Source organism: Agelaius tricolor, unplaced genomic scaffold (genome assembly GCF_023055355.1).
Source record: "Agelaius tricolor isolate 1412-34295 unplaced genomic scaffold, bAgeTri1.0.p SCAF_35, whole genome shotgun sequence".
NCBI lineage: Eukaryota > Metazoa > Chordata > Aves > Passeriformes > Icteridae > Agelaius > Agelaius tricolor.
Window position 1 is genome coordinate 4,751,574 of NW_027269295.1, and position 11,742 is coordinate 4,763,315.

Consider the following 11,742-nt stretch of genomic DNA (forward strand, 5'->3'; position numbering starts at 1 on the left):
CTCCTGGCTGTCTTTGCTCTGGATCCATGGGATAAGGCAAAGTCTGCCCTTTGGTCTCCTGTTGTGGCACATCCACTTCACCTGGGTTTGTGTTAATGCCTTGATGTGCAGCAGACATGGGGAGTGTGTTTAAAAACAAAAAGAAAGAAAAATACATGACCAAACAAAACCTGTATGGGTAGAGCCCTTAAGGGCAGGAAGCTGTGAGCTCCAAATGGTGCCACCTGCTTCACTGATGAATTTTGGGAATCTCAGTTCTGTAGGATCCCAAATTATTTTCACATTGTTAATCTCAGCTGTTATTTAGTTCAGTCACAGGGCTCAGTGATGAATCTGAGGTTTGGGGGTGCCTGGCAGGGCTGCAGTCCAGTCATGTACAGGGATGTTTTACCCCAAAACCAGACCTGTATCAGTGCTCTGTGCCACGTGAGGCAGTGGCAGTGGGGTGATGGCAGGGCCTGCAGCTGTGACAGAGCAGTGGAAGCAGAGGGAGCTCCATGGTGGCCTGGCTGGGTGCTGCTCCTTATTGACCTGAGGCAGAGCAAGTGTTCCCATAGTGATTTCCACTCAGCACCTTCCTCCCATCCCTGTTTTTCTTTGTCTCCTGTGCATCTCCAATGCATCTCTTCCCTGCAAGCAGCCAAGCCCATTCCCTTTGTTTAACTGTGGGGATCACATGAAGAGCAAGTGCTGCTCTCCCACGTGCCTTGGAGCATTCCTGGCAGGCTTTGAGAGGGGACCTGGACTCTGACACTTTGCACCAAGGCTTTTCAGGGCGTTGGGGCACCTGTGCTCTCTGGCCAGGCGCTTCCTGCTCCCCTCTCCCTCCCTCCTGCTGCCTGCTCCATTGTTTGCCTGTAACAATTGAAACTCAGGGTTTCCATAGAGTCAGGAGCACTCACAATAGCTGCTGCTTTGCAGCTTGGAGCAAATCCATTATTCACCTGAGCAGTGTTTACAGCAGAGTTTGCTGGGATCTGATCAGCCCAGCAGTGGAAGAGCTGTTGGATGTTAGAACCTGGATGAGAGCACAGGTTGTGCTGTGGCAGACCCAGCTGCCTGCCTCCTCAGACAGATGTTTTACAGGTAGCTCCTGCCCTTTCTGAACCCCTGGCCTCCTCTTCCTCAGCCTGGTGTAGCAAATGCCTGAAAACAGCAGTTGTGACAGGCTCATCCAGCCCAGAGCTGGACCATGGTGTGAGTTAAGTCTTGACCAGCACCTGACTGGTTTTGTGTGTCTGACCATGCAGGGTCACAGTGCCAACACGAGAGCCCTCCCTGCAGAAACCTTCCCTCCTGCTGTCAAATCTCAAATGTCTGTGGAAACCTGAGATCTTGTACTTGCTGTTTTTAACCAAGAGCCTCTGGAGGCTGGCAGGCGCCGGGCAGTGTTTTTATACACAAGCAAAGCTCTGCTGACTTGTGTTTCATGCAGTGTTGAGTCTGCTGGATACACACCCTGACATTCACCAGAAGGAGCTGGATTCCATCTTTCTGGCTCTGTTTCTGACACTGCAGCAGTCTGATATGAATTTCTTTCTTGAGGAGAGTGCGTGGAATTCATGCTGAGCTGTAAAACATGTTTTATTGCAGCTGTTCCCAGGGTGAGTCAATTCACCTGGAGCAGTCACAGGGAAAGCCAGGAGAGGGGAGGGGGAGCTTTGCCTGCAGCTTTACTGAGCACCTGAGCTTTAGTGTGCAGGAGCTGAAATCCTCCCTGAGCTGATGCTTTTGTGCCAACTAGAATCCAAAGAAAAGGTGTGAGATTGTCCAAGGGTCTGGGATAGGACCACATCCTGTTCTCCAGAGGCTCTGGGAATGCTTCTGCATGGCCCCCACCAAAAGAGGCCTTTCTGGGCTTTGCTGTCAGCCTTTTGCCCCAGGAAAGCTGTGCCAGACCAGGGCTGGGGGGCAGATGCAGCCAGAGATGGGATGTAAAATATCCTGGTCCCTCCACTAGCAGCACCAGTAGCTGACTGCATTGTTTCTACCCCAAGGATGCCCTGGCTGCATCTGGAGGAATGAAGGGGGGTAGAAGGCTGCTGGGGGCTGATATGTGCAGTGAGGAGGACTTGGAGGTGGTGATTCCCTGGGTGAACAGGTAATTTCTGCTGCTGCCAGGTGGGAATCCAGACCCTCATTTCCCTGAGTTAAAAGGAAACCTGAGCCAGCCGGTCCCTGTTCCCTAAATCCAGCCTCCCACTCAGCCTGGCTGTAAGCATTCCCTCACTGTCTGCCTCTCCCTGCTCAGGGGATGAGTGTGGGGAGCCAGAGCTGCCCTGGGAGCAGCAGCAGGTTTGTCCTGAGCCACCCCTTCCTCAGGGTGGCAGCGGGGCAGCCTCCAGGCTGAGCTGTGTCCAACCCCTGCAGCGCCAGGGGAGGGCTCCGTGAGCTCCCTGCCTTTTTATGGTCAGGAATGTGTTTGCAACACGTTAATTAAGAGCGACCATGGTGGCCAGCACCGCCTGACCCCCTCAGAGCTGAGCCCTTCCTGCCCCTCCGAGAGCTCAGAGTGGAGCCTGGAGTCATGCTGAAACCATGGCAAGGGGCCACAGATGGGGCTGGACCCCCTCTGCCTCCCCTTTTGCTTCCCCCAAGGCTCCTGTGGGGTCTGACACCCTTCCCTCACTCCCGTTCTGCCCTGACACAGGGAATGTGTCTCTATATCCAAGGTTTTGGGGCCGGAGCCCCATTTCTCCCTTATTTTTTAGCTGCCCAGCGTCCACACTGGGGGCTGTGCCAGGGTCTGGGGGTGCTCTCTGCTGCCTCCTCAGACTGGGGAGCAAATTTGGCAGAGTAAATATTTGAAAACAAACCCACAAACCAAAATAACTTCTCTAACCCTAGTGATAAATCTGTGTGGAAAGCTCACAGTAACTGAGCTTTCAGCCAAGTGTCCCTCACCTCCCTGCCCACTCCTGGGCTTGATGGGAACTCAGTTCATCCTATTCATTTTTCACTTCCAGTTAAATATCCTTTTATTAAATTTTAACTGGAGCATAAGGACTTGCAGTGCTCTTAATTTAAGATAAAACCTCCCAGGGGAATGGACCAGGAGCCCATTTCTCTCAGCTGGGAGCATGGTGAGTGTCAGCAGATCCTGATGCTCTTGTCTTTTCCATCTGGGCCTGATATGCTCTGTTATTTGAGGGGGAAAGTAGCTTCTAAATATGGTTTTGTGTTGGCAGCACAACCTTGTGTTTGCCCTTGGAGGGCTCATCAGGGCACAGGCTGGGTGTGAGGGTGATGGTTTCCTCCTCAGAGCAGGGACAATGTCAGATAAGCTGGAGGGGGCTTTTTTCTCTAATTCTGAATTTGCTGTGAACAGTATAATGATCTGGCCCAGGCTTCACTCTTACACCTGCAGCCAAGTGAGAGTCAGTGGATGGGTGAGGATCCATAAAATGGGGAAGGGGGTGTTGGATGTGTCACCACACAGAGCCCTGACCTTGCTGACCATCACCAAGCCCCTCTTTGCCCCTGGAGAGGGGGAGAGCAGCCATGTGAGCCATGTCAGAGGGGATTGGGGGTGCTGGAGGCAGCAGGGAGGTGCAGCTCCCCAGGCTGGGAGCTGTGCAGAGCCTGCCCCCAGCCTGCTGTCACCCTTTGGGACCTCATTGCTGAGCAGTGACCAGAAATAAGCCGGGACCAGTGGTGCCCAGAGGGGCCACAGTGATGCTTTGGGCTGGGAGCTGAGGAAGGGGTGTCCTGGGATGTGTCTGGGCAGCAGCTGGGGCAGCTCTAGAGCAGCGCAGGGCAGGGCAGGGTCAGCCATGGGCTTGGGAGGCTGCTGGAAAGGCTGGGGTGGGATGGATGGGGAGCAGAATCAGTGTCTCTGACAGGGGGTATGGGGATACTGCACCCCCTGCCATGCCAGCACAGGGACCTGTGCCCTTGGGCAGTGCAGAGGGGGTGGGCCAACATCTCCATCCCCAAGGTGAGCTGATAACTGCCCAGGAGAGTGGACAGAACCCCTCAGTGTGTGTGGGATCTGTTGGAGGCAGATCCTGTTGCTTTCAGAGAAGAGGTAGATGAGGGGCCAAGGAAAGTGAAGCTTTTAGCTGTGTTTGTGCAGCTGCTTCAATGTTTTCCCTGGCTGTGAAGGGTTGAGCAGGGAGATAAATGCAGATGTAATTAATGGAGCTGCTTATATGCTGCTGTCTGTGACTTATGCTGGGAACAGGCCTAGACTAAATATCACCATTACTGATAGGAGGAGGTGGCCAATTTATGGCCCTCTCTGTGGGGAGAGGAAGATCTGGTTATAATAACACTCAGCAGGGGAAAATAAATGTTTTACAGTCAAAAGCTTTCAAGAAAAGAAGGCCAAGCACTGGGGCTGGGTGGAAGAAGGGCTGTGTCAGCAGCAGACCCCCAGGGAGAGCCAGGGTCCTGGACAGAAATACCCATCCCAGCCCTGGGGAGCTCTGCTGTGGGGATTCACAACAGTGGAATCTGTGCAGACAGACTGAGAGCCTCTGTATTGGAAGTTTATAGAGACCTGACCTTCATGGGGGCTGTTGGGGTACACCCCTGGGAATTGTAGGGATGCAGAGCTCATCCCAGCTCCCAACCCTGGCTGTGCTCTGCCACGGGGTTTTCAAAAGTGTGACTTGATCCTAGTCCTGTGATGCTCTTCTGGTAAACAAAAGGAAGGATTTCACTTGCAGCTGGTGGCAGTCACAGGGCTCAGGCACCCTGGAGCCTTTGCAGGGTTCAGAGGTGGGAGTGTGAATCACAGCAGCCTCTTGTGGGCAGCGTCACTCAGCGGTGCAGTGACATTCATGACATTCCTGTGCCGCAGCGCCCCCCTCCAGGGATGTGCTCGGGCATCACCCACATCCTCCATCCCCCCTCAGCGTCCCTGCCTCCAGCAGGTCCCACCACCCCCCAGCCTCTCCTCCACTGCAGCTGTGGGGCTTCCCAAAGGAGCTGGACACGGCAGGTGGGGTGGAGGGGCTTTATTTATTCCCAGGTTTGCTGGGCACCCCCAGCTCTGACACAGCCCTGGCTGTCCCACCTCAGTGTCAGTGCCCTGCTTGTCTCCTGCTTGAGATGCTGAGCTGTCCCTAGGCTGTGCAAAGGCATTAAAATCCTCCCCCTACCATGGGTCCATGGCTGTGCTTCCCTGGCAAATAACCTCCCTCCCCTTGGTCCTTGGTGACCTTCTGTGCTTTGCTTCTGGATTTTCCTACCTGAGCTGGGTTTGTGCCCAGCACTGCCCCAGGATGCAGCTCCTAAACCAGGACACAAACAAACCAAGACTTTCCAAATGTCCCTAAAAGTGCACCCACAAGCTCCAGATGCTGGTTGGAGGGGCCAGAGCTTTTCACAGGCTCTGGGTGTAGATGCAACAGGGAGTAAGTCCATCCATGGCAGAGGAGGAGGTGTTTACACATGGCAGTGGATTTTCGGGTTTGATCTCTCTGCTCTCAGCAAGTGCTTGGTGGAAGCAAAGCCTGTCCTTGGCTGGTTCTTGGCTGAGTTTGTGTCAGCAGCATCACAGTTGTGATTTCTGGGTGCATTTGAATGAAAAGGATTCAACTGGACCCAAAATGTTGCCCGGCCCCAGGCCTGGAGGAGACTGCAAAGCCGTGGGGTGGGAGGGAGCTGTGCTAGCTGACGTTGAAGGTGACAGAGGAGCCATCTGCTCTGTGCTGCTGCCCCTCCAGCCCTGCCTCCCCCCAGGGCTGAACAGGGACCCTGCAGCGCGCGGCCGAGCGCCCGGGCAGGGCTTCGCTCAGCTGGGTCACCTCGCTGAGCTCTGCCTCCAGCGTGCTGAGCGTGTGGGCAGCCTGGGCCACGTGCACCCTGTGCGCTGCCTTCTTGTGCAGGAGGCAGCTGAAGATCTTCTTGAAGCCCTTGCGGAAGTGCTTGGAGACCAGGGCGTAGACGATGGGGTTGACGCAGGAGTTGGCGTAGGAGATGACGTGCGAGAGGATGCGCAGCACGTACGTGGAGTGGTTCAGGGGGAAGTACCCGAACCACACGCACAGGATGACCAGGTGGTGGGGCAGCCAGCAGAGGCAGAACAGCACGGCCACAATGATGATCATCCTGGTGACCTTCCTCTTGGCCTTCTTGGACTCTGACATGTCTTGGAGAGGGTCCACAGACCGCCACAGGTAGCGAATAGTCCGCACGTAAGTGAGGCTGAGGATGAGCACGGGGATGATGTAGCTGAAGATGAAGGTGCAGGTGTCCATGATCTTGCGCTGGGAGATCTCCCAGATGGGGTGGCAGACAGTCAGGTTGGCCAGCTGGAACTCCTGGTAGTAGCTGAGGTAAGGGCCCGAGAAGATAAAGGAGAGCCCCCAGATGAGACAGATGGCCAGGAGGGCGTTCCTGGGCGTCCTCAGCTCCCTGGAGTGCAGGGGGTATCGTATGGCCAAGTACCTGCATGGCAAAGGGAGAGGGACACGGCTGCAGCCCTGGGGAGGGCACAGAGAGAGCACTGCCAGGAGCAGTTTGGAGAGAGGGCAGAAATGATGGATTTGGGATTTCCAGGGCAGTTAGTCACACAACTGATTCCCTGGTGCTTCTTAGGGACCCACAAGGGACTGAGGAAAATTCTCTCCCTGACCCTGTCCCATCACCCTCTGCTCTTCCCAGTGGTTGTGGGGCCAATGGGGATGGTCCCATTCTGTCCCTCCCCTAATCCAGGAGACACTCACTTCACCATCAGTGTCTGGCACAAGTGATTGGGGCAGTGAGGATACAAAGGCAGGAGCAAGTGCCCAGGAATCCCAGACACAGCATTCTTTGTACTGGCACACGTGAGAGCACATTACCCCTTTTCAGTTCTCTAATTAGCTGGTCCCTTAATTGCACCCACATCTGAGGCTTGTGCAAGCCCTCCTTGCTCAACACATCTGTTCCCTCTGCTCCATGGGATACAGGGGGAGAGGCAGCCCCTGGGGGTGCTGTCAGCAGGCAGTGCAGGGCTGTGCTGGGATGGCAGGACACATCCAGCTGGGCTCCAGGGCCTCCCAGGGAACTGGCACATGGACTTTCCACATCCCACCTGGCAGGGTCTGGGCACTGAGTGGAGCAGCACCAGGAGCTCCCAGCCTCTCGCTGCAGGGTCATAACTCACTGGCCCTTGCAGAGGCAGGGACTGAGGTAAAGCACAGGCAGGAGCTCCCAGATTATCTCAGCCTGTTCCAGGCTTCCCTGTAAAACCCACCCTGGAACAGGCTGGGATAACCACTGGGACAAGGGACAGCACGGGGACAGAAAAGGGCTTTTTGCTAATAGAAGGGGAGGGTGGGAAAATCAGTGTCTCAGCTCAAACATCCCAGTGCTTTTTTCTCCTCAAGGTCTGCCTGCTTTGCCAGGGGCTGTTGGGAGGGAAGGGGCTCTCTGTGCATCCCAGGAAGAGCCAGAGCTCCACACGGACTGACCTTTGTTTGTTTCTCATTTTTTCATCCCCACTTCACTGCTGGGGCCTGTGGATAACTCCCAGTCCTAGATTTTTGGGGTCTGAAAGCTTCCTCCAGCTGGGCACTGGGGCCAGGGATCCCCATATGCAGCCCCTCATACTGCGGGAGGCTGCATCAACGGGGAAATGCTCCTGGATTCCCCCAGGAGCCCGGGAGATCACAGCAGTCAGGATTTAGATCCAGGGGAATCTGTCCCCTCCCTGCCTGGTGGGATCCAGAGAAAGGAGAGCCTCAGGATGCAGCCAGCCCCTCCCCCTGTTCCCTCTCCTACCTGTCCAGGGACACGGTGGCCAGGGTGAAGCTGCTGGCGTACATGGTGAGGTAGATGAAGAAGTGCACGGCCTTGCACATGAAGGGCCCGAACACCCATCCCTCCAGGGTGTAGATGGTGGCTTGGAAGGGGACGCAGAAGAGGATGAAGCAGAGGTCGGCCACCCCCAGGTTGAGGATGAAGAGGTTGGTGGTGTTCTTCACCTGCCCGTTGCGCAGCAGCACGGCCAGGACCAGGCTGTTGCCCACGGTGCCCACGAGGAAGATGATGAAGTACACGAGTGGGATGATCACAGACTCGGGCTGCCAGCCACCCCCGGAGCCCGCCAGAGAGCCGTTCATGGCCGGGAGTGCCCGGCCAGGGGCTGGAGGGGGCAGCGTGCGTGGAGAAAGCACCGGGGAGCACACGGGGTGAGGGGGTGCACAGGGAGATCCGTGTGGGGGGCACGGAGAGCACGCTGGGGAGCACAGAAGGGAGGGAAAGGGAAAGGGGGTGCAGGGAAAGGTCAATGAGGAGCACCCAGGGATGCACAGGGAAGGAGTGGGTAGGAAACGTGCAGTGGGAAGTGCAGCGGGGAGGCAAAGGAAAAGGGGGTGCACGGAGAGGTCAGCGGGGATTGCACGGGAAAGGGGGTGCAAGGAGACTGCAGCAGGGATTGCACGGGAAAGGGGGTGCAGAGAGAGCCCGCTGGGGAGCACAGCAGGGATGCACTGCAGGGAAGGGGGAGAACGGTGGAAGGGGAGCGCGGGGAGCGCACGGGAGCCGCACGGGGAAGGGGGTGCATGGGGAGCGAGCGGGGGTCCCGCCGGGGCGCACGGGGAGCCGGCGGGGGCTGCGGGGGAGCCGCGGGGGAGCCGCGGGCCCTTCACCTCCTCCGGGTGTGCGGGAGCTCGGGGCGGCTCCGGCGGGGCGGCTCCGGCGCTCTCCGTGCGCCGGCGGAGCGGGGGGGCCCGGGGGCTCCGGGCGCGGCTCCCGCCGGGCCCCGCGCATCGCACCCCGGGAATGGATCCGCAGCCCGGGAACGGATCCGCACCCCCCGCTACCCTCGTGGGCTCAGGGGCTCGGGCCGGGCCGGGCTTGCCCGGGGATGGGGGGGAAATGTCACTCGGGGCTGTTACCCCTCCGGAGGGGCTGGGGCAGCCGGGCTGGGCGCCCCAAAGGGAGCTGGGCACCGTAAAAGTAGCTGGGCACCCCAAAGGGAGATGGGCACCCAAAGTGAGGTGTCTGCGGGGTTTTCTTATCGCCTGCCCCTTCAGTAGCCACTGAAAAAGGGTTTGTTTGTTCACCTCCAGGAGCTGCAGGGCTGATTTTTAGGAATGGGGATCCTCTGCCCGCGGATGTGTCCGCATTGTCCAGCGGCAGCGAAATCCTCGCACCAAAACACGCGAGGTGAGGTTTTCAGAGAAACTGCATTTCTCCCCACGGCTAGGAGGGCAGTGTGATACATTGCAAATCTTTTTCGTGCCATGTCTTCCTGCAAAATTGCCTTTTTGGTCCTGCACGGGTGGAAGCCTTGGGAGCAGCCGCTGCAATCAGCTCTCCAAGGACTCTTCCCTCTGACCCCACCCCAGCCTGCCTTGTTTTGCTTCTGTGGAGAGGGAAATATTTAATGCGTCGATTACTTCGTGTAACTAACTCACTCCGCAGCTTCTCTGCTCTCTCAGTGGGCGTTCAGCGCCGAGCCTGCCGTGCTGGGGCTCTGGGGACACTCCCAGCCCTGGGACACGGCCACCAGAGCACACGGAGCCCTCTCCACCCTCGGCTGCCCAGCCCCACAAAACCTGCGCCTAACTTGGAGATAACCAGACCCCTTTGGGGTGAGGATGCTCCGTGGTCCTGATGACATCCCACAGGGAAAAACAGGCAATGAAGACCAGCACAGCAGAAATTCGGGCACCCCACAGGGCTCAAGGAGCTGCTGAGACACAGAGCTCAGCTCTGCCTTCCTCTGCATGTCCCCAGGGAGCCACTCCTGTGCCACATCCCCAGCTACGACCATGGGGATTGCTGGAATCTCGTGGGAAAGCCTGGCCCCAGGGAGGTTTCACCCTGTGGGACCTGCCCTGTGTCCTCAGACACCACAGGGTATTGGGATGATGGTAGTGGTGGTGTCTTTGGTCAGCCTGCAGACAGGCTGGGCCCATCCTTAGGCTGCAGAGTGATATTATTAAAAAAAAAAAAAGAGGGAAAACACTCAGTTTCTTCCCAATAGCAGTAAAACCTGGGAGTAGCAGGATAGAAATAAATAGCAGCAAAATGTATTCTTGTCCTGAGACCTAGATGGGTTATTTGGGCAGGGGTGCAGGAGGATGATCCAGATCCCCAAAAGCAAGATCCTCTGGCCAAAACCAATAGGAAAAGGCCAAAACCAATAGGAAAAGGCACGCTGTGGGGCTGGCAGGCCTGGCAGGCTGCAGGGCTGGCTGGCAGAGGGATGTGAGTGCCTGCAAATCTGTGGATTTATTCTCTGCAGCAGTCCCTGTGACACCAAAGGCAGCTCAGCCTCGCTGCAAGGATCCCTTCAGGGCTCTGCAGGTTTGTGACCCCCCTGCCCCTGCTCTGAGGGAGGGCAGAGCCAGCTGTGCAGGAGGAATTCACACACCCAGGAGGTGGCTGATGGTTTTATCCTCCCTTTTCCAGGTTCCAGAGGAATCCAGAGGAGCAGCAAAGCTTCCTGCCAGTGTGCAAGAAAGGTGGTGTGGCAGAAATGTGCCTGTGCCACACCTGGTGGCTGTCCTGACACTGGAATAGGTCCTTTGGGTGCTTTTTTGGGCAGGGGTGGGTGCTGCTGTGCCAGCCTGAGCCAAGCCTGTGTGAACTGCCACAGCTGCAAGAGAGGAGCTGTTGTTTGTAAAATAGGCTTTAATTGTTGTGCCTGCTTAGTTCAGCACCATCCTGGAGCACAGTTGGGTTCAGATAGGGAATGAAATGAATCCCTGGGAGATGCATTTGGAGCCTGGAGCAGAGAGTTTAGAACATGTGCACAGAAAGCTGCCACTTGAGGACATGGTTGATTTTTCTTTCTTTCTTTTTTCCCTTTGAGCTTTGCTGTCTAGGAGAGGAAAGGAGAGGTTTGAAATCGTGAATAACAGGTCACAGCTGAGCCCTTGGAAGGGGAGAGGAGCCAAATTGCTTCTAGGAGTGTGACAGCAAAGTGCAGCCAGGCAGGCAGAGCCCAGGGCTGGCAAAGATGGGTCTGGGGGCATGAGCAGCTCTTGGAGCAGTTTGTATTTATAAGGGTTTATGTAAATATCACCATTAGGTGCTCAAATAAATTTGGTGCTTGTTCCAAATGAGATATTCAGCCCCACGTGCAAAGGACCTGGTCTTTAGTGCTTACAGCATGAAGTAGCTCCGGGGTGAGGTGAGGTGAGATAAGGGCGGTCTCTCCTTTCCCAGCTGCACTGCCCGAGGGGTTAAGGCTGCTGGAGGTGGGAAGATTTGATTTTAGTGCTCAGCCCGGGGGAATTTAAAGCCCCTCTCCTCTAGGGCTGCCCAGAGCAGCAGGCTCGCAGTGTCCCGGGAAGGGGCAGAGGGATGGAGGGAGAGGCTCCCCCGGGACTGCAACAGCAACAGCATGGCCAGGAGTGGGGTCACCCTGGGGGCTGATTTTGGGGTCATTTCTGGCGTCAGTTCTGGGGTGGGTGAGCGGGGCAGGGTTGCTGGGGCTGATTTTGGGGTCAGCATTGGGGTGGCCTGGGGCAGAGCACTGTGACGGAAGGGGGGCTCAGTCCGGGATGGAGGAGCGGGACACGGGCAGGAGGGGCCGGGCGGGGACGTACCCGCAGCCTGCGTGGGGCCCGGCCCCGGGAGGCCGCCGGGACCCCCCGATCCCTGTCCCGGATCTCCCGATCCCAATCCCGTTCCCGACCCCTGTCCCAGGCTCCCCCCGTTCCCTATCCCGGATCCCCCGATCCCAATCCTGATCTCCTGTTCCCTGTCCTGGGTTCCCCCAGTCCCGTTCCCTGTCCCGAGTTTCCCCCGTTCCCTGTCCCGTTCCCGATCCCTGTCCCGGTTCCCCCCATCCCG

The 11,742-nt window shown here is 57.1% G+C and overlaps 1 protein-coding gene and 1 long non-coding RNA gene across 2 annotated transcripts; both read right to left on the reverse strand.

Annotated features, from left to right (window-relative positions):
* Nucleotides 1-4,946: 4,946 nt before the first annotated feature.
* On the reverse strand, nt 4,947-8,635 carry GALR2 (galanin receptor 2). The gene is made up of 2 exons (XM_071452619.1): nt 7,714-8,635; nt 4,947-6,396 (listed from the first exon to the last, which is right to left on the reverse strand). The coding sequence occupies exons 1-2, from the start codon at nt 8,052-8,054 to the stop codon at nt 5,616-5,618; spliced, it is 1,122 nt and encodes a 373-aa protein (XP_071308720.1). The 5' UTR covers nt 8,055-8,635; the 3' UTR covers nt 4,947-5,615.
* Nucleotides 8,636-10,555: 1,920 nt separating this feature from the next.
* Nucleotides 10,556-11,711, reverse strand: LOC139602632 (uncharacterized). The gene is made up of 2 exons (XR_011683333.1): nt 11,054-11,711; nt 10,556-10,765 (listed from the first exon to the last, which is right to left on the reverse strand). It is a non-coding gene; the product is annotated as an uncharacterized lncRNA (long non-coding RNA).
* Between the last annotated feature and the right edge of the window lie 31 nt (nt 11,712-11,742).

Excerpts from the sequence above, each read along its gene's own strand:
- GALR2 (XM_071452619.1), bottom strand. The coding sequence starts at position 8,054 with ATGAACGGCTCTCTGGCGGGCTCCGGGGGTGGCTGGCAGCCCGAGTCT. Across the intron at positions 6,397-7,713 it reads GCCACCGTGTCCCTGGACAG|GTACTTGGCCATACGATACC; the intron begins GTAGGAGAGGGA and ends TTTGCCATGCAG.